Below are 20,396 nucleotides of genomic sequence, written 5' to 3' on the forward strand. Positions count from 1 at the left end.
CGTGGCATGCAGCCGACGTGCCGAGCACGTCCGCCGGGCTGAAGAAAGAAGATCCGGCCGCGACGGAAGGAAGACACGCACGGACCGTTGCAGGTGAGTTTATTCTGATTTTTTAGCATCATGTCCGCGGGGCAGGAGGGACCCGCTACGGCTTCTCAATAGAGAATCCGTAGCGGGCCTGATTTTCCCCGTGGGCATGAGGCCTTAAGGCGGCTGCACAGAGGCATAAGTGCATATATGCTCACAATAGCGTGACGTATATGCGCTGTGCAGGGAACCCGATTGCATGCTATCAGCTCCATGTCTTAGTAGGCGGGCCAGCCCACTTAGTCTCAGTTGTTATCGATTTTCTGCGTGAAATCGTGCAGTTCAGTACACAAATTAGTGCAGACGGGGGCCTTTGGTGCACAGTTGTGCACCAAAATAGAGCATGTTGCATGTGTGGAGGAACCAACTGAAATCAATGGGTTCTATTCACTGCGTATTCCGTATGCAGATTTTGTGTACGCCCATGCAAGGCCATTCTTACAGGAATATTGGCCCCTGCAGACAGGAAGCTTCTTGTAGTTGTCGCAAATTAGATGAGTTACTGATGTGCTCTGACCAGCTGACAGGAAGGGTTCATCAATTCATGCTGCTTGTGCCAAATTCTGACCTCCCATCAGCAACAGAAATCTGGATCCATCTGACCAGGAAATGTTTTTCCGTTGCTCAGTGATCCAGTTTTTGCCCTCTTTTGCCCGCTGGAGTCTTTCGGTTTCTCTTAGACAACAATGGCGCTGGAACTGGTCGTCTGCTGTTATAGCCCCTCCGTGCTGAGGAACGATGATTTTTGCATTCAGACATGTCAGCTGGCACACCAGTATTGTATTTGGCTCTAATTTGCTTGCCTTGTACTATCTGTTTGTTAGAACGATTCTTGACATCCTCCTCTAACCCCTTTCGTTGACAAGTTCTTTATGTCTACAGGATCCCCTTTTGCTGAATTCTTTCCTCAAACACCCCATTCTCCGTATACTTTCTACACTGTTACATGAGAAAACCCTACAAGGTTGGCAGGATATGATATCCTGGCCCCGGCTAGTCCAGCACCGATGACCCGGCCTTGTTGGAAGTTACCCAGATCACTGGATTTTCCCATCTAATGTGGATTCACACTAAAACTGATTGATGACATTTTAGTCACAGGACTAATTCCCATACAGGGAAGATTCAATCATGAAAGGCTCATGATTGAAAGTGGCTATTGACTGTATGTCGACAGTGCATGGTACTACGTGTCTTGTTCGATATGCTGGGTGTATGGCTTGCACACAGTTTATTATGGTTAATACAAAAGGTACATTCATCAAACTAATCTGCAATATACTGTTTGCTTCTATGAAAATACATGTGATATGTGACCCCGCAAGACAAAGGACAATGATCAGAATTGTGCATGCTCAATGGGATCTTTTACACATTTATCAGATTTGTCCTCTATGTCTTCATCACCTAGCTGAAACGGGAGAAATCAGACTTTCAATTACATCAATTTCATACAAATGTTCACCCGAAACTTAAAGGGAACCCATCATCAGCTATAAGCACCATTCACTAAGTTATGGTGCTTATAGTTAAGGTTACATGAAGTCCAGGATGCTTCATGCTATGTTTCTTCAGGTGAGATGGGGGCAGGCATCCTTCTTTTGTAGCTGCCTTGGGCCCATTAGGAAAGGGGGTGCACTTCCACCTTAAATACAGCTTCATACTGTCTAGATTGCATGTAAAGGAATAAAATAATAAATGTTATAGTTCACAATTACTGGCTAGTAAATGTAAGGAGGTTCTATACACTATCATACTAAAAGTAATTGGACATCTGAGGAAGAACTAAAAAATGTATTTATTTCCATGTGTTAGTACTTAGTGGGCCTCCTTTGGCCCCAATTATATCATATACTCTCTGTAGCTCACTTTCTACTAGCATCTGATTCAGCTGGTATTTCCCTCCATTCATCCTGCAAACATCTGGCAAGTTCTCTCGGTACTGTTGTATCTTGTCTCCACAAGAAGGATGGGTGGAGACCTAGTGAATGACAGTATACTCCCAGTTCATGCCTCCAAGCTGCTGATTGGCTAGAGTGTGCTTTTGGTATGGTTTGATGGTTAGGATTAGGGTTAGAGTCTGGGTTACAGGACTACCATCCAGGAAAAGAGACGGAAGCTCTTCAGCACCTCGCACCATCATCTGCTGCCACAGCAGGACCGAGGGAACCGGAGCTGCATCCGCTCTCTCACTGTCATATGTGACAGCAAGCCATGGCTTCTGTCCCATACGATCCCTGCATGTAGTCATGCTGACACCGCCACCAGCATCAGTGGCGCTGCAGGAGGACAAGAGGGCAGCAGTGGGTACAATGACACAGCAGGAGCCGCTACGGCACAAAGAAGAGTGGCGCTCCAGGGTGAGTGAGAGCAGCTGGGAGCTGTTAACTGCTATGGCACAATGAACAGCACAGGGAGAGGGTATGTGACAGGGGGGCGGAGGGGTACAGAGTGTATATGAAACAAGCCGCCAGTTTAACTGTTACAGCAGCCAGGAGGGGTTGCCAGGGGACATTGCAGGGCGGCTTGAGGCAGAGATGATGCAGCCAGACGACGGGTAGGAGGAGACGCTGCAAACGATGCTACGAGGACAGTAACTGTGGCCACAGATGGGTTGTCTAATGGGGAGAGTGAGAGCAGCGGCATATAAGGAAGACTCTATGGCGGTCACACACTCACAGCTCCAGTGTCTCTGTCAGAAACGCTGCTGCCAGGACATCGCCGATCGCCTACAGTCACAGACTCCAGCAGCCAATCACGACCTGTGGGCGTCACCTGGCTGTCAAACTGGCTATACCTTGTCTCCACCCATACTTTCGGTGGAGACAAGATACACAGTACCAGTTCTGTCATACATCGGCTGTTTACAATGATGCAAGAAGCATTGCCATTGGACAGTTCAGCAATGGAATGGAGTGATGAATCATGTTACTTCATCTTCAAAGCAGATGGATGTACCTGGGTGTGGAGAAGCCTGGGGAATGCCTGTTGCCTGAGTGTGTTGCGCCAACAGGTAAGTACAGTGGAGGTTCATTATGGTCTGGGGATGTTTTACGTGGCATGGTCTCAGTCCTTTGGCTGTAGTGACAAGGACACCAATCTCCACTGTCAACCACTTAGAAGCCACAATCAATGATGATCACAGCATGTAAAGGGGTCACAGAGGGAGAGCGCACCCTCTCTGACATAATTGGTCCTTCACTATGTAATCACTGAGGATCAATGTATTTGTAATAGCGTCTGGGTCTGTCATGGTCTATGATCACTAATACTAGCGATAATGCATTGCAGTACAGAAGTACTGCAGTGTATTATCATTGGTACACAGGTTCAAGTCCGCTACAGGGACATAAAAAATGTAAAATAATAAAAATAGTAAAAGAATAAATAAAATCTAGTAAAAAAAAAACAAAAAAACTTTTTTTGCGCTCTTTTCCCTTTTTGTGTGAAGAAAAAATGAAAAAAAAAACAGCGCTTGGTATCCTTGCATCTTTAACTAACCGATCAATAAATTTCAAACCCTTTTTAAATAAAAAAGTTATGGGACTTTAAACACAGCAATGCAAAAAATATATATTCTTATAAAAAAAAAGGGTGTTTATTGTGCAAAAGTATGAAAACCTAACAAATATATATAATATTTTTTGTATTGTCTTAATCGCACCGACCCACAGAGAAAATGATCATGTCTTTAAGGGCTCGTACCCACTGGCGATCCGACTTCCCTGCGATGCGAGAGTGAGTGAAAACGCATGATAATGAAATCAATGATTTTCAATGATTTCATTCTCATTTGCGATGTTTTCAATGTAATCTCGCATCGCAAAGAAGAATGGGCAATATCGCCCAGTGTTCTCAATGGGGCCGGCGGCAGCAGTGCTAGCCCCATTGAAAACATAAGGAGAACATTGTGCTGCCCTGACACAGCTGTGACAGCTGTGGCAGGGGATTCCTTTATTCAATGATGGCTTGACGCTGCCTCTGATTGGCCACAATGCTCAGCCAATCAGAGGCAGCGCTTTCTGGAGATGGGGATTTTTCAATCCACGACCACCAGAAAACAGAAGAAAACTGCCAGGGCCGGAGAGAAGAGCCGGACGACTCTTCTAGGTGAGTTATTTATTTATTTTTTTTACAGCTAGGCATGAATTTTAGGAAAGGGCTTATAGTTCAAGCCTTCATTCCATTGCTGTCAATGAGGCTGCAGCAGCGCCAGACCTGTTGAATGCAATTGGATAGCATCACGAACCTCTGCCACAGATGTGACAGCTGTGACAGGGCATTCCTTCATCCCCACGGTCCCCTGCCATAGCTGTCACAGCTGTGTCAGGGGAGCACAATGTACTCCCTATGTTTTCAATGGGGCTGCCGCTGCTGTCGCTGGCCCCATTAAGAGCAATGTGCGATATCGAATATTCTTCTTTGTGATGCGAGGTTACTGTGAAAACATCGCTAATGAGGATGAAACCATTGTAAATCATTGCTTTCATTATCATGCGTTTTCACTCACTCTGGCATCGCAGGGAAGTCGGATCGCCAGTGGGTGTGCAACTTATGCTGCATGAATAATGCTGTAAAAAAATGGCACAATTGATGTGTTTTCTCTTCCTGCCCTCAACAAAAAAAATAATAATTAAAGTTATAAAAAACTACAGCAGGTCACACAAAAAACAAACCATCTTATGGCCACCTCAATGGAAAAACAAAAAAGTTATGTCTTTTGGAAAGTGGAGATGAAAATCTCCAAAAAATCGTTGCGTCCTTATGGCCCAAAATAAGTTGCGTCTCTAAGGGGTTAAAAACCATAATAACCTGAGAATATCACTACGGGCTGCTTATCAAATCTCTCTATTTTTTCTCTCCACAAGCGTCATCCCGGTCGGCAGGACACCAGAGGCTTCCCTATCCCTTTTTCTGTCTTCTCTGAAGTCATGTATGTGCAGAAAAAGCCTAATTAAATCTATGAGAAGTGATGAGGCTCCCACCAGTCTATGTACTGAGATAAAAACTTCTTAAGGAAAGGAGGATTTATAACAAGCCCCTCAGGAGGCAGAGAGGCAGCGCTACTTCTGAAATGTCAAGATTCCTTATTTCGCTGTTCATTTCGGAGGCCGCACAGCCCCGTCCTGTGTGTGTATTGTTGTGCCGGGCTTTGTGTCCTTCAGACCTCCACCAGACGTATTGATTTCTAATATTTGCTGCTGAAGGAGCAAATAAAGAGTTCTTTCTCAAGTGCCCTTAAAGTGCGATGATAGGGAGTTAATGACAGCAGCTTCGCTATACTTTATAACTCTTTACAGCCAACTAATCCACCAGCTCATAGGAGGATGTGAGGAGGAGCTGTCGCCGCTCCTCACGTCTGTTTTAGGAAATACTAGCAGATCCTGTACTTTCAGGGATCATTTCAATAGGTGGCCAAGGGAGAAAAAAGTCCCAACTGACTCTATAGTCATTAATAACTTCAGAGGGGTCGGTGATCCAGGAATTTTTCAGATTGCCAGATTGGAGTCAGGAAGGAATTTTTTCCCATAAGGGCGAAGTCAGGTGAGCGTTTTTTTGCGCTGCGCAAAAAAAGTGCGTCTATTAGAACCATTGGATTCCTATGCAGTGTTCACATGTCCGTTTTTTTACAGGCGCAAAATCTTTGTACTTGCAAAAGATAGGACATCTGTACTCTGGGCAGGTCCATGCTGTGCATAGATTCTCAGCAGTGTAAAGTGATGATGGGACTTCCGCGGGGACGGAAGAATCCAGTCACGATCTTATATCATTGCTTTCAATGATGCAGCGACTGCAGCTGCCCCAGTGAAAGCAATGGGATGCAGACAACCCCCACAAGGATTTTTGGGAGAAGGGCCCTTCCCTGAAAATCATCGCTAGCTGCTTTAAAAAAAAATTAAATTAAATTAAAAAAAATAATAAAAAAAAAATATATATATATATATATATATATAGACACACACACACACACACACGCACACACATCACCTTTCCACCACTGTCAGGGCTCCGTCACAAATTCAATGAATGGCTGAGTGCTGCCTCTGATTGGCTGTGCACTGTGACCAATCACAGGCAGCGCTCAGCTGTCATTCAATGAATGGCTGAGCACTGCCTGTGATTGACTGAGCGCTCAGCCAATCACACCCAGCACTTTCAGGAGGTGGAGATTTTTAAATCCCCGGGCAGGAGAAAGTGCTTCAGAGCAGTGTCGGGGAGTCGGGAAGAAGACACACCAGAGCCCCGACAGCAGTGGAGAGGTGATGTATATATATTTTTTAATTTTTTGCAGCAGCTAGGGATGATTTGCAGGGAAGGGCTTATATTTTAAGCCCTCCCCCGAAAATCATGCGGGGGTTGCCTGCATCCCATTGCTTTCAATGGGGTGGCAGTAGTCTCAGCCCTATTGAAAGCAATGGGCACAGGGCTGTGGTCACGCGCCATTTCAACATGTGGGGAGCGTATTTTTTTGCACACATAGGCAAGCAAAAAAAATTGCTTGCGTGACTTCACCCTAAATGAGGAAAATTGGCTTCTACCTCATTAGGGCTTTTTTTGCCTGTCTCTGGATCAACATTGGGGGGTAATAGGCTGAACTCGATTGACATATGTCTTTTTTTGGCCTTGATACTATCCTATAAAATGACAATTCTAGAGCCTTTTTGTGGAAATCTATGCATTTTGCGCAAGCAATGTTGTATCGCACACAGCTCGCTCGAGTTTCTCAGGCTTGTGAGTAAGCCCTAAGGCCTCATGTCCACGGGAAAAATCATTCTTCATACAGAATCCCGCAGCAGGTCTCTCCTTCCCTGCGGACATGAGGCCTAAAAATAAGAATTACTTACCTTTCCGGACGCTGCGGATCTGCCCTCCGTCGTGGCCGGATCTTCTTTTTTCGGCCCGGTGGATGTGCTCGGCACAGCGGCAGCGTGCTGCGCGCATGCGCCGTGCACTGTTTTTTTTTTTTTAAACTCCTGCTCTCCCACACTCCCGTGCCGAAGAGCAGGAATTCAGCCGCAGTGTGCCGCAGATCCGGACGGGTTCTATAGGCTTCAACAGAAGCCTGCGGGAGCCATCCCCACGGGAGGCCCGCACTTAAATGGAGCATGCTGCGGGTGTTTTCCCGCACACGCAATCCGCGCCTCAAGGGAAAATGACATCCGCAGGTATTTAACTACCTGCGAGTGTCCAATGCATCCCTATCCCTGTGGACATGAGGCCTTAGTGTTCACAATTACTAAGGAGACTTAAAGGGGTTGTCCCGCGCCGAAACGGGTTTTTTTTTTTCAACCCCCCCCCCCCCCCCCCGTTCGGCGCGAGACAACCCTGATGCAGGGACTTAAAAAAAAAAACGCACAGCGCTTACCTGAATCCCCGCGCTACGGTGACTTCTTACTTACCGGTTGAAGATGGCCGCTGGGATCTTCTCCCTCGGTGGACCGCAGGGCTTCTGTGCGGTCCATTGCCGATTCCAGCCTCCTGATTGGCTGGAATCGGCACGTGAGGGGGCGGAGCTACACGGAGCCGGCATCCTGCACGAGCGGCCCCATTGAGAAAAGAAGAAGACCCGGTCTGCGCAAGCGCGGCTAATTTGGCCATTAGACGCCGAAAATTAGTCGGCTCCATGGAAACGAGGACGCTAGCAACGGAGCAGGTAAGTGAAAAACTTCTTATAACTTCTGCATGGCTCATAATTAATGCACAATGTATATTACAAAGTGCATTAATATGGCCATACAGAAGTGTATAGACCCACTTGCTGCCGCGGGACAACCCCTTTAAGGGGGTTCTTTATAGCAAAGAACAATGGGTCCATATGCAGGGGCCTCTAGCTGTGTGTCCACACATCCCTGTTCTTCATCATGGCCCCCGACTGGTATTTGTGGGGCATTTAGTCCTATTGCACCCACATATATAATATGGCAATGTCTACATTTTGCAGATGCCCTCATTTGAAGCTGATATTCTTGGTGATAGTTTCCCCTATAATATCTAGCAGCCTTAGGGCTTAGTCAGACGGGCGTTTTTTGCCGCGATTTGCGCATGCGCATGCGTCCGTCGATTTTTTAAAACCATTGCTTCGCAATGGTATCGGACACATGAGCGCTTTTTATGCGCTCGTCCGAAAAATTATAGAACAAAAAATCGCAGATCGCACCTATCTGCGATCTGCGATTCCTGTTCGCTTCTGTATATGCGCTCAATGGGGCCGGCGGCAGCAGCGCCGACCCCATTGAGAACATATAGAAGACAAATTATTCTTCTCTGCCACAGCTGTAACAGCTGTGGCAGAGAAGAACGATGTTTGCCCATTGAATTCAATGGAGCGGCAATACAGCCGCTCCATTGAAAGCAATGGGCTGCCGACGTGCGCGGGGTGAATTGTCGGGAAGGGGTTAAATATATAAACCCTTCCCTGCAATTCATGCTAAAATGTGTTAAAATAAAAAAAAATTGTATACTCACCTTTCCGCTGCAGCCGGAGTCCAGCCGCGGCCGCTGTCAGTTCTCCTGAACTGCTTCTCGGCACTATTCAGCCGGCGGGGCTTTAAAATCCCCGCCTGCTGAATGATCTGCTCTGATTGGTCACAGCCTGACCAATCAGAGGCCGGTTTCACTCACACACCCATTCATGAATTCATGAATGGGTGAGTGACTGCTGCCTCTCAGCGCTGAGCCAATCAGGGGCAGGTCTGACTCACATCCATTCATGAATTCATGAATGGGTGTGAGTGAGGCATGCCTCTGATTGGCTCAGCGCTGAGCCAATCAGGGGGCAGGTCTGACTCACACCCCCTTCACACCCACTGCAGGACGGCTGCCCGGAGCTGCAGGCAGAAGGTGAGAATGCAATTTTTTTTTATTTTAACACATTTTAGGATGGATTGCAGGTAAGGGCTTATATATTTAAGCCCTTACCGACAATTCATCCCGGGCTCGCCCGCAGCGCATTGCTTTCAATGGAGACGGCTGTATTGCCGTCTCCATTGAATGCAATGCGCTGGACAGCTCCGGCCCGTTTCTAATGAAACGCGGCTAGGAGCAGATTTTCCGGCGATTTGCGGGCGACTTGCGCGCACCGGTCACGCGATTTGCGGATGCGCATCCGTCATGCGATCCGCAAATCGCGGCAAAAAACGCCCGTCTGACTAAGCCCTTATTGTCAATAATAATCTGCATATGTAAACTATTTTTTTTGGTGCAACAGAATTTTTCCTTTACTAGTTTCTATAGCAGACTACCAGCTGTCTGATACGAAGAAAGCCCCCTTGTCCATGATATACATTTCCCTAAGTGGCTCTTTCAGTTAGTACTGAAGCCCCCAGTACAGAACAGCACTGTCCTTGACTGTAAAATGAAGAAGAACCTATAAAACATACTGCAGCCTTGAGGTCATTAGTCCGACTTATCTTTGTGTTTTACATGTTTGCATGAATGTCTCCAGCATGCCTTTTATTAGTCCCAATGACCCGTCGAATGAATAACCCTTTATTCGGCTCTTTAGTAGTAAACATATAGATTGCACGTCTTATCCTAGTTTAGCCTTGCGGAGTACACAGCTACAGCACACTCCTACATAGGTGAACCACAAACATGAAGCCAAAAGCCAAATATAGAGTATGGAGTCTATCTCAGTTTGTTACCCTCCCACCTCTAGGTCTATAGATAGCCTACAGCTTCAAATTCTTCTTTTTCCTTATATTTTTCCCCATGTTATATCCTGGAATCTAAATGGTAAGAAACAAGACTAAAGTTCTTCTACCTGGGCTGACTCTGCCCAATATAATTGAATGTTGATGGTCAAACATGTTGATTGGTGCTCATTTGGGCAGAGAATCGTGGCTACATGGCTGAATGATGGTTGGCATGATCGTTCATTCTAATAGGTCGACTGTAGCCCTCGCTGTTCGCATTTGTATGCTAGCTGAAAATCAACAATCAGCCAACAAATGAGTGGTCACTGGTTCATCAGATGCACATTGCCCTTTTTCTTGGACTTATTATTGGACGGACGAATGTTCAGAACATTCACACCCAGGGGCATAAGTAAAGGCTCAGGGGCCCTGATGCAAAAGGTGAGCTGGGACCCCCCCTCTAGCTGTATCTGTACCCGTACCCATACCTAAACCATGCTGCGCAGAGACATAACTTGAAGCTTCTGGGCCCCAATGCAAAACCTGTAACAGGACCCCCAACTATAATGCTTTATTCATAGTACTGGGCTCCCTATATGGAGAAGAGAGGCCTTATGGGCCCCCTAAGTCTCCTGGGCCCGGGTGCAACCGCATCCCCTGCACCCTCTATAGTTACGCCCTTGTTCACACACATTAATTGGCCTGTGTAAAAAAGGCCTTAAATTTTATAGAAGGGTAACTAAACTATTTTATCATTCATGATCATGACATGTCATAGTGACACGTCAGAAGTTATGATTGGTCAGGGTCTGGCTGCTGAGAACCCCACTGATCATTAAAACAAACAGGCAAAAATACCCATTCAGCTTTTTTTCTGTCTCTGCTCGGAGGAATGTATGGACTCCACAAAAAGTCTTTGGACTGTCTGAACACTGCTCGAATGATGGCTGAACAGGCACAGTGCTCAGCTGAGTGCTTCTGCCTATTCGTTTTAATGAACAATGGGGGTCTGAACACTTGGACCCCTATCAATCAAGGCTTCTGACAAGTCATTATGATATGTCAAAAGTTTTGAAAAAAGTTTAGTTATACTTTAACTAGATTTAAAATGACCATCTGGTCCCGAGACAACAAAATCTTTCCAAAGACTGGAGGAGAAAAGTAATATTACCTGTCACTCTCCCTTTCTGCCATTGTCTTCCAAATCTGCTGGCTCCTTGACCCATTTTTTGGTCTTCCAATATAGCTGCTGCACTTTTCTGATGTACTATACGCTGTATATTAGTATTGTTTTAGACTACTGATACCCTAGGCCTGCTCTTTGATTAAGAAGGGTTACTCACATGAGCAGCACTGGTGAATCTAAAAGTAGTGTGAAGTGTCACCATCTTGGAAGTCCAAAGAGGAGCCAGGAAATGGTGGATCTGGGAGAACAGCACAAAGGAAGAGTGGCAGATAATATTACACACCCTTCTACTTCCAAGACAAATTTTGTCCCTGGGAGCCAAGAGTTTCTTTAAGTCTGTAGAAGAAAAATAATGGGGGAAATTTAGGAAACTGTCTAAAAGAAAGACAGTTTTTGTTGCCCATAGCAACCAATCGCAACTTAGATTACATTCCTCATAATACTCTTGAAAAATGAAAGCTGCTCTGTGATTGGTTGCCATGAGCAGCAAAGACAGGTTTTCTTTTAGACAGTTTTCACAAATCTGCTCCATGTCCTATTTTCCCTTTTATATGTTGCCTCTAGTTATTTTTAAAAACTTCCCTCAGGCGGCCATTTTGGAGAAACATACTTCCTCCCTCCAGCACAGCACAATGTCCGTGCCCTTTATGGCAATTAAAATGGATGGGAGCCAACTGAAATAGAAATGTCATGGAGTATTACAGTCTCCAGGATGTGATGAAGTTCCCAGAGACCAGAAAATGACAAGAGAGCTGTATACGGAGCCTTATATTTGTATATAGTGATAAGGCCCTTTTACACAGATTGGGCACAAATGTTTGTATGAACACTCATTTGCCCAACTGTCAACCTGAGTAAAGTTGCATACAATCATTCCTCCCACATAGAGTTTGACTCGACCTATGGAAAGCCCAGGTAGACAAGTGCTAATCTCATAGATTGTTGATTGTCTACCAGAGCTAATTGTTCCATGTAAAAGGAATTGTGTGGTCATTAAAGAGGTTTTTATCATAAGTATAAACATTTTTCCCACAACTGGGCCTGTTAGAAAATAAAAAAAATAGATCAAATTCACCTCTCCTCAGATCCCCTGAAGTTCACATTGCCCCAGTGCCGGATTCCAGGTAGACGGTCGGGTGGAAGCACATGACCCTGCAGCCAATCATAAGCCGCAGCCTCACTGTCGGCACTCCTGACATCAACACTCATATCCTGGCCGCCAGGAGTTTGTTGACGTGACGCTGTGCCTTCTGATTGGCCACAGCAGTCACGTTCTTCATGAGTCCGAGGAGAAGTGAGTATCTATTTTTCCTATTTTATAATGGACCCAGCTATGGGAAACATTTCTATACTCATGATAAAACCTCTTTAACTTGCCCACAACATAATAATAGTGAGATGACTCTGCTCATAATGTCTCAGTCAATACAACAAAGCTGGCAAGCGAGTTACAGTAAACAGGAAGCGTAATATTAATATTTTTTATATTGATGGTCACCTAAAAAACATAATTATAACCAAATGCAAACAGTAGGTCATTTTCCGATGAGACATTCATTTTAAGTTTGAAAATAGACAATGGGAAATACAATGAGAACTAGAACGCTTCATCCACGTCCAATTATAGTCACAGCGTTTAGATCCTGTGGTCAACCCCAACCCCCCCTTACGCGCCTGCTGCATCTGACCACAATATTTGACTGATGTAATTCATTTCAAAGTCTCCCTGCCAAAATTACCACACCAGCCCAACATGTGTTTTAAATTATTTATGAAAGTATGATTCATTGCCCTTGTCATATTTGTATGTGTCCGTGCTTTATGGACTGTGTCCACTTACAGCCCATCAAATCCTGATCGTATTCCATTTACAGATAAAGCAAATTTCAGGCCCAATAAATAAGCAAGCTCACGGGGAGAGTTAGAACGGTCCGCTGCATGCTAATGCCGACATAATTAACAACTGCTAGGCAAATGCATTACATATCATTACGTTCAAGAATCAGTGCATGAGCTCAGGAAAGTGCTTCACGAATACTGTAACATCTTCAATCATTACTCAAGGGGAGAAAATGCTATTAGCCCGCTCCTTCAGTAAGACAATAGCAAGAAGATCTGACCTGCAAACACGGCTCTTGTGTCCCTGGAGTAAATGCAGCTCCCAACTGAGTAACTGTGATAAATGGAAGAAATATGCCTCTTGCCGAATATTACGAGGCATAAAGAGCTGACTGCATTATTTATCATACTTATAAACGGGGCTTCACACGCTCTGTCCTTGCCTTGCTGTTAAAAGGTTTCGTAAAAAACAGCCATATGGCTAGAACAATGTAGTAAAATTATAGCCGAGCTTCAACCAATGTATCTTCCCTCCTAACCTGCTGTGTGTTCCCCTTATTTGTTGAGACGGTAAACTTGCTACATTGTAACAACCTTTTACATGGCCCGATGATCAGGCAAGAACATTCCTACGAACATTCCTTTGCCTGATCATTGTGAAGGTGCCGCCGATCACCTAACGCAGGGGTGTCAAACTCATTTTCACTGAGGGCCTCATCAGGCTTATGGTGACTTTCAAAGGGCCGATTGTAAGGCCGCCTGCAGACGGCCGGGTCGGATCCTGCTGTGAGAATTCTCGCAGCGGGACCCGACTACAGCCCCTGCAGCAACCAGCACAGCACTCACCTGCTCCCGCGGCTCCGGCTCTGTGATGTGCCGACTGCCGGGCAGCCGGCGATGCGCAGAGCGGAGCCAGCGGCCGGGGAGCGACATTTCTGTGCGGGGCTCTGCGAGCCCCGCACAGAAATAGAGCATGCCGCGATTTGTTTTCTGCGCGAGATTTTGTGTGGACAAATCACCGCCGTCATCACTGCCGGAAATTCTGCGTAAACGATTTTCGATAGCGCAAATACGCAGTGTATTTACGTGACCGAAATACAATTACACTCGTGTAAACGAGCCCTAATAGGGACCCTGATAGTGGCCCCAGTAAAAATAATGACCCCCACAGTGGCCCAATTAGTAATATTAACCCCCTCAATAGTAATACCTCCATAGCAACATTAACCCCCCCTCAGTAATAATTAGCCCCCCTGAGTAATAATAAGCCCCCTCCAGTAATAAGCCCCCCCTCAGTAATGAGCCCCCCTTCAGTAATAATAAGCTCCCCTCAGTAATAGTAATAAGCCCCCCCTCAGCAATAAGAAGCCCCCCTCAGCAATAATAATAAGCCCCCAGTAACAATAATAAGCCCCCCTCAGTAATGACCCTCCAAGTAATAAGCCCCCCCCAGTAATAAGTCCCCCCTCAGTAATAACCCCCCCCCCAGTAATAAGCCTTTTCAGTAACAATAATAATCCCCCAACCCATATACTTACCTCCTCCCTGCTGTCAGCGCCTCTCCTCCTCTTCTCGCGCTGATTCCCGGATACAAACTGACATCAGTGTGTTTGCCCGGAACGCTTCCTCCCCAAGTCCTCTCCTGCGGGACTAAAGAGCAGGGGACTCAGGGGAGGAGGATCCTGGCTGCACACTGACGTCAGTGTGCGCCGGGATCAGCGCTGCCGGCGTGATTACGAGCAGGGAGCTGCGACACCCCAGCTGGTACGCCGCGGGCCACATAACACGAGGCAGCAGGCCGAATTCGGCCCGCGGACCTTGTGTTTGACACATGTGACCTAACGAATGAGCAAACAGTTGTGCCTCAGGCGATCGCATCTTTCCTATGGCACCATCATTGCCAACAGCACATCTCCCCATGTAAATGGGGGATATGCTGCGGAATATGCTGAAACTCTATGGAGGACAAACAATTATCTGCCGTAGATTCTGAATCGGTCTGTGTAAAGGCCAGGCAGACAAGCATGGATCTCATTGATCAGCATTCATCATCAAAACCATTCCGTAGGGAAGGTTTGACATAAGTCATAGAAAATCTGACATACAGGGGGTGGACAAAAATATGGAAACACTGTATGAAATACATTCCTAATATGACATGGGATTCTAAATCATATTTTAATAAGACATTTTTTAGTGGAGGAAATAGGACACAGATGCTGCTGGGCAGAAGTGAACATCTGCCAGAGCAACAAGGTTCCATTGGTCAGAGGTTTGAGCCACTCAGCTGCTGTTACCCACTGGCTCCCAAAACCACCCAGAGCAGGGCAAGAGGTGAAGTACACACAAATTTGGCAGGAAAGCTCTCAGCCAGGCAGGGATGACAATCATTTTTACAAGAGGATTTAATTTAAAAATGTTGTACCATTTGTCTTCTACATATCACTGTATATACAAACTGCAGTCTAAGTCTCAATAGGAGATCCATCATGAGGCTGGACTGGCCGCTTAGGTTTCAGCTTTTACCTCTTCTCTGCTGCATGTTCTTATCAGCTAATTTATGACCACAGCAAAGATTGTTGTGGCCATAAATTAGCTCATAAGAAGGTGCAGGAGAAGAGAGCGCAGAGGGAAGCTAAGATGTCAGTCCAGTCTCACTGACATATCTCCTACTAAGACTCAGACTGCAGTTTCCACATACAGTAATAAATAGAATCTGCAGAAGAAAAACATGTCACCAAAAATGATTGTCCGCCCAAACAACATGCATTTAAGTGAAAGAAAAGTGCCCCTCAAAGGTGTCCATAGCCTTTAAAGTGTTTGTCCAACCTGGACATCTGATTTGATTCCTTTAATCTAGAAAGGGCCAAAACTTTGAACTGATTTATTTTTTTAAGGTCACTAGTGTTTGACTGTCCACAAGGCCAATACATGTACTTCATCTATGGCATATACTGTGGATATGCCATCATACACTGTGGATATGCCATCATATACTGTGGATGTGTCATCATATATTGTGGATGTGTTATCAATCATATACTGTGGATGTGTCATCATATACTGTGGATGTGCCATCATATACTGTGGATATGCCTTCATATACTGTGGATATGCTATCATATATTGTGGACGTACCATCATATACTGTGGATATGCCATCATATACTGTGGATATGCCTTTATCTACTGTGGATATGTCATCATATACTGTGGATATGTCATCATATACTGTGGATGTGTCATCAATCATATACTGTGGATGTACCATCATATACTGTGGACGTACCATCATATACTGTGGACGTACCATCATATACTGTGGATATGCCATCATATACTGTGGATATGCCCTCATATACTGTGGATATGTCATCATATACTGTGGATGTGTCTTCATATACTGTGGATGTGTCTTCATATATTGTGGATGTGTTATCATATACTGTGGATGTGTCTTCATATACTGTGGATGTGTTATCATATACTGTGGATGTGGCATCATATACTGTGGATGTGTTATCATATACTGTGGATGTGGCATCATATACTGTGGATGTGGCATCATATACTGTGGATTTGCCATAAATGTCTGAGTTATGACTACCCCTTTAACGTTATGCGTAGTATTCAAGCTAACATGGTAAAGCTAAAAGGCATAAAAATACAGATGAACTATATAGTTTAAAGTAAGTCTTTCACCATATACACTAAGGGAAACTGGTTTCTTATTCCAATTGAAAGCACAGGTTGTAAAATACACAAGTAAAATTCCCTGCATTCAGCACATCAATCACACATGACGTTTCTGTTACCTGGAGAAATGAAAAACGTCCTCCACAGTTTCTTATCCCTCGTCACATCTCTTATTTCTTTGGTCATGTTCACCAATCTACCAGCGACAGGTGGAACACGGCGGAAATCCAGAATCCTGCAAGGAGCAATATGAAAGTGTAATATATTGTATTAAAGGTAAACGCAGGGCCTTTATTGCTGGAGATGACCAACGGCCATTATTCTCAGGGCTTTTTGCAACACTGACAATGTCACAATTTCAAGGACATAAAAGTTGATGGCTTGTATCAGGGGATGTCTAATCCTTTAAGAACTACAGCCACAGCTTAATCACAAACAGATAAAGATACGGCAAATAACAGCTCCGCTATGGCAGGTTTTACAAGCCAGGAGAGCAATGAGAATAATAAGCACCTGAGCAAGTTCTTCAAAATCTATTGTTGTATCTGATTTTCTCGTATATTAGAATTTAAGTATATTCTGCATTTTGTCCTATATGACTTCCTGACAATATCCAACCATATTAGTCTCCAACTTTTATAAAAAAGACAACTCCCAGCATTTCATGGGAGCTTGCTGAGGGTTGTAGTTTCACAGCTAGAGGGATGCATGTTGCACACCTCTTGTATGAGCCTTGCTTTTAAATACAGTGTCCAATGCCACTCAATGGCCAATCACCAAGCCATGTCCTAACCAATGGTTATATGTTTCTCATGCAAAGCTCTAAAGCATCTTAATTGATGACAATCTCACTTTCTGAAGCTGCCACTAGGGGTAGTGCACATCATGTTGGTTAAATTCAATGAGAGTTCTATTAATCTTTCTTCAGCTCCCCCTAGTGGTGGTTGGTGGCAACCAGAATTTTATCATTTAGTTTTTATTTAAAGGGTATTCTTATCTCAGCTTTTCATAGCCGAGATAGGAAACCACTGCCATGACTACCAGTCACTTTGCTAGAGTCTATTGAAAGAGCCGAAAGCTTAGCGTACCACTATTCACTTACTACTCTTGAAGTGAATGGGAGCTATGGAAACAGCATAGGAGAGCACACTACAATGTTTTTGTAATTCAACGAGTTAGATAAACAGCATATTGCACTATGCTACGCTGCTTCTGTAGCTCTCATTCACTTCAATAAGAGATATGGAAACAGCCAGGGGTGTAGCTATAGGGGCTGCAGGTGTAGCAGTCCCTACCGGGCCCTGGAGCCTTAGGGGCCCAAAGGCATAAGAAGACACCAGTATTATAAATGGCAGATAAGGGGCCCTGTTACAGAATTTGCCTCAAGAACTTCTAGTTACGCCTCTGGAAACTGTGCTGGACTGAAGCACTTGGCTGTTTCCAACAAGTAGTGCATCTCGCTCAGGAAAAGCCGAAATGACCAAATGCCTTTAAATTACAATATTAAATGGGTTATCTGGGTTAAAAAAAATAAATTAATAGAAACATCTGTCATTCGTATAAAACAAAAAAGAAACACTACCTACTTCCCATATCCACTGGTGATCCAACGCTCAGGTCCCACTGTTGTCCTGGTCTTTAGTAACAAGGGCCAGCATATGAATCGGGATGTCACATGCCACACTACTGGTGTCACCGGTCAGCGATGGAAGCCATGATGCCAGGAGTACAGCATGTGCCCACTGCAGCAACCACAAGCAGTATGAAACATTATTGCTGGCCACTTGCAAACAGAGACCATCGGGGCATTGCAGATGGTGCAGTGCTGGATCGGTGGAAGAAACAAGAGTGGAGGTCTATTTCTTGTTATATTTTATTCCAGTACAGTAGTTTTTGTGCTCAGTGAATAGAACCTATTGATTGCAAAAAAATACCCAGCATGCTCTATTTTCATTTGTGTATGAAAATAGCACATATTGAACTAATGACCTTAACTGGATTGGGTGAAGGTAGATGCTCATGCCTAAGGGCGTATTTTCTGCATTTTTAATGGCCATAATACGGACAGCATAAACCAGATTTATATCCCTCTCTGCAGTCACCAATGTCCCTTGCCTCCTTGTGTGTAATGTTGCCACTGCTTGGACCTGTAGGGTAAGTGCTTGCTCAGTGCACCCTGCTTTCCTGTCTCCAGCCCATCCTAGGTTAAGAAACCTTCCTCCACTGCAAGGTGCCTAAATAATAAGACTCCTAGTGCTACAGTAAAAGCATTTTGGTACTCTTCTTGCTTTCCTAATTTGACCCTCTGCCTGAATTCTCAGCTTTCCCATGCTCTGCCCATCCTGACCTCAGCCATTTATTTGACTTTGTTCTAGCTTGATCCTTTGGTACCACGTTCTGGTATCTTTAGACCCATCCCGCAGTCAGCTATCACTGTACTGAGACTACTCCAGAGGTATTATGTTTAGGAGGCTCCCTGCAGCAAAGACTGAATCCCTCTAAAAGGGACTAAAGGGTGAAGCCCAGGGACCTCTTGGAGCTACCCTCGTGAGTATCCCTAAGAGCTCATGCCCATGCGCACTTTCTGTTTCTTTTAATGCCCTAATACGGACAGTATAAACCCCATCGATTTGCATTGGGGTATAACGATGAGCATTATTTCCACACGTAAAAATATTGCAGGATGTCCTATTTCAGTCCATATAACAGAAAAGAACCAGTAATTACATTTTGCACAAAACACAACAAATACGTAGTTGCATCTTTTCCTATGTTGCCAGGAAACAGTGGTAAAAAAAATCAAGGGTCTTCTTTTCGTGTTAAAAATGCCGTGAATACAGATGCAACATACAGGTAAGAAAAACGCATATACTCCAAACCAAGAGCGGATGCAGACAAGCGCGATTTAGTCCACTTATACGGCCGTGATAATTATAACGAGGCAAAATGAAACCGCTGATTATTATGGGATATCAGTGGTCTCATTTTCACCATGATTTGTACGGCCATGAAAAGATAGGCTTGCCCCATCTTCCCCGCACGTAGTGAATGCATCATGTGGGGAAAATCGGGCAGCCACTATCTTCCCGCCTCTTTTTTCCAACTCCTACGCTTTGACGCAGAGTTTAAACTGCCAGTGAAGGGGAAGAAATCTCCCTCATTTAGGTGCAACTACGCTCTGTACTGAGTGTAGTTGCGCCTACAGGCCTACATACACACAGACACAGTGAAAACAGTGTGATTTTCAAGCATCAAAATGACATATGACTGCGTGCATGAGTCCTGGGCAATTTTTCTGTCAAAGATGAGTCCAGGAAGGCACTCATCTTAATTTTTCTATGTATCCCCCAAGAGATCCGATTTTTCTCAATCATGTCTTTAGAAGTGTTGAGCGATTATTGAAATACTTGTGAATCGAGACTCCTGATTTCGACTTCGGATTCTCTAATTTGGCCTCCAAAATGTTCCATGACCAACAGTAGAGGTGGCCCACTGGTTAGCACTGCTGGCCTGCACTGGTGGGGTCCCAGTTTCAAATCCCCATCAAGGTCAGATTCGAACCTAGAACTCCATTACCAGAAGGTAGCAGCACTAAGCCAACACACCTGTCCTTTTTGCTCCCAAGCAGAAAGCTGATAGTTTTTGGCGAGTTTTGCTCAAAATTGGAATGGAATGATCCTATCCAACTTGGCAAAACTTGGTCCAATTTTATTGATCGCAAGGAGCAACACTAGTGCTTAGTATCACGGATTAAACAGCTCATTGCTCTAATCATCCGGCTACATTAATTTCCTGTTAGTTACAAACAATAACATTTAATTGAATCACTTCTTAACATTTCATCACATTCAGTACAAACAATGCACAGAGATACGCTTTGTTCCCAGGATTACAAACACATCCTGGCAATATTAATAACCTATTACCAGTCTCGTATTACCATACGGAGCCCG

At 44.8% G+C, this 20,396-nt stretch overlaps 1 protein-coding gene across 1 annotated transcript in view; it reads right to left on the reverse strand.

Moving 5' to 3' along the window:
- Positions 1-20,396, reverse strand: part of FAM20C (FAM20C golgi associated secretory pathway kinase) — a 173,302-nt gene that overhangs the window by 35,682 nt on the left and 117,224 nt on the right. Inside the window, exon 5 of the mRNA XM_066576373.1 lies at positions 16,563-16,678. Within this exon, the coding sequence (XP_066432470.1) occupies positions 16,563-16,678 (116 nt within the window). The remainder of the gene's footprint in view (positions 1-16,562; positions 16,679-20,396) is intronic.

Source organism: Eleutherodactylus coqui, chromosome 8, assembly GCF_035609145.1.
Source record: "Eleutherodactylus coqui strain aEleCoq1 chromosome 8, aEleCoq1.hap1, whole genome shotgun sequence".
Lineage (NCBI taxonomy): Eukaryota > Metazoa > Chordata > Amphibia > Anura > Eleutherodactylidae > Eleutherodactylus > Eleutherodactylus coqui.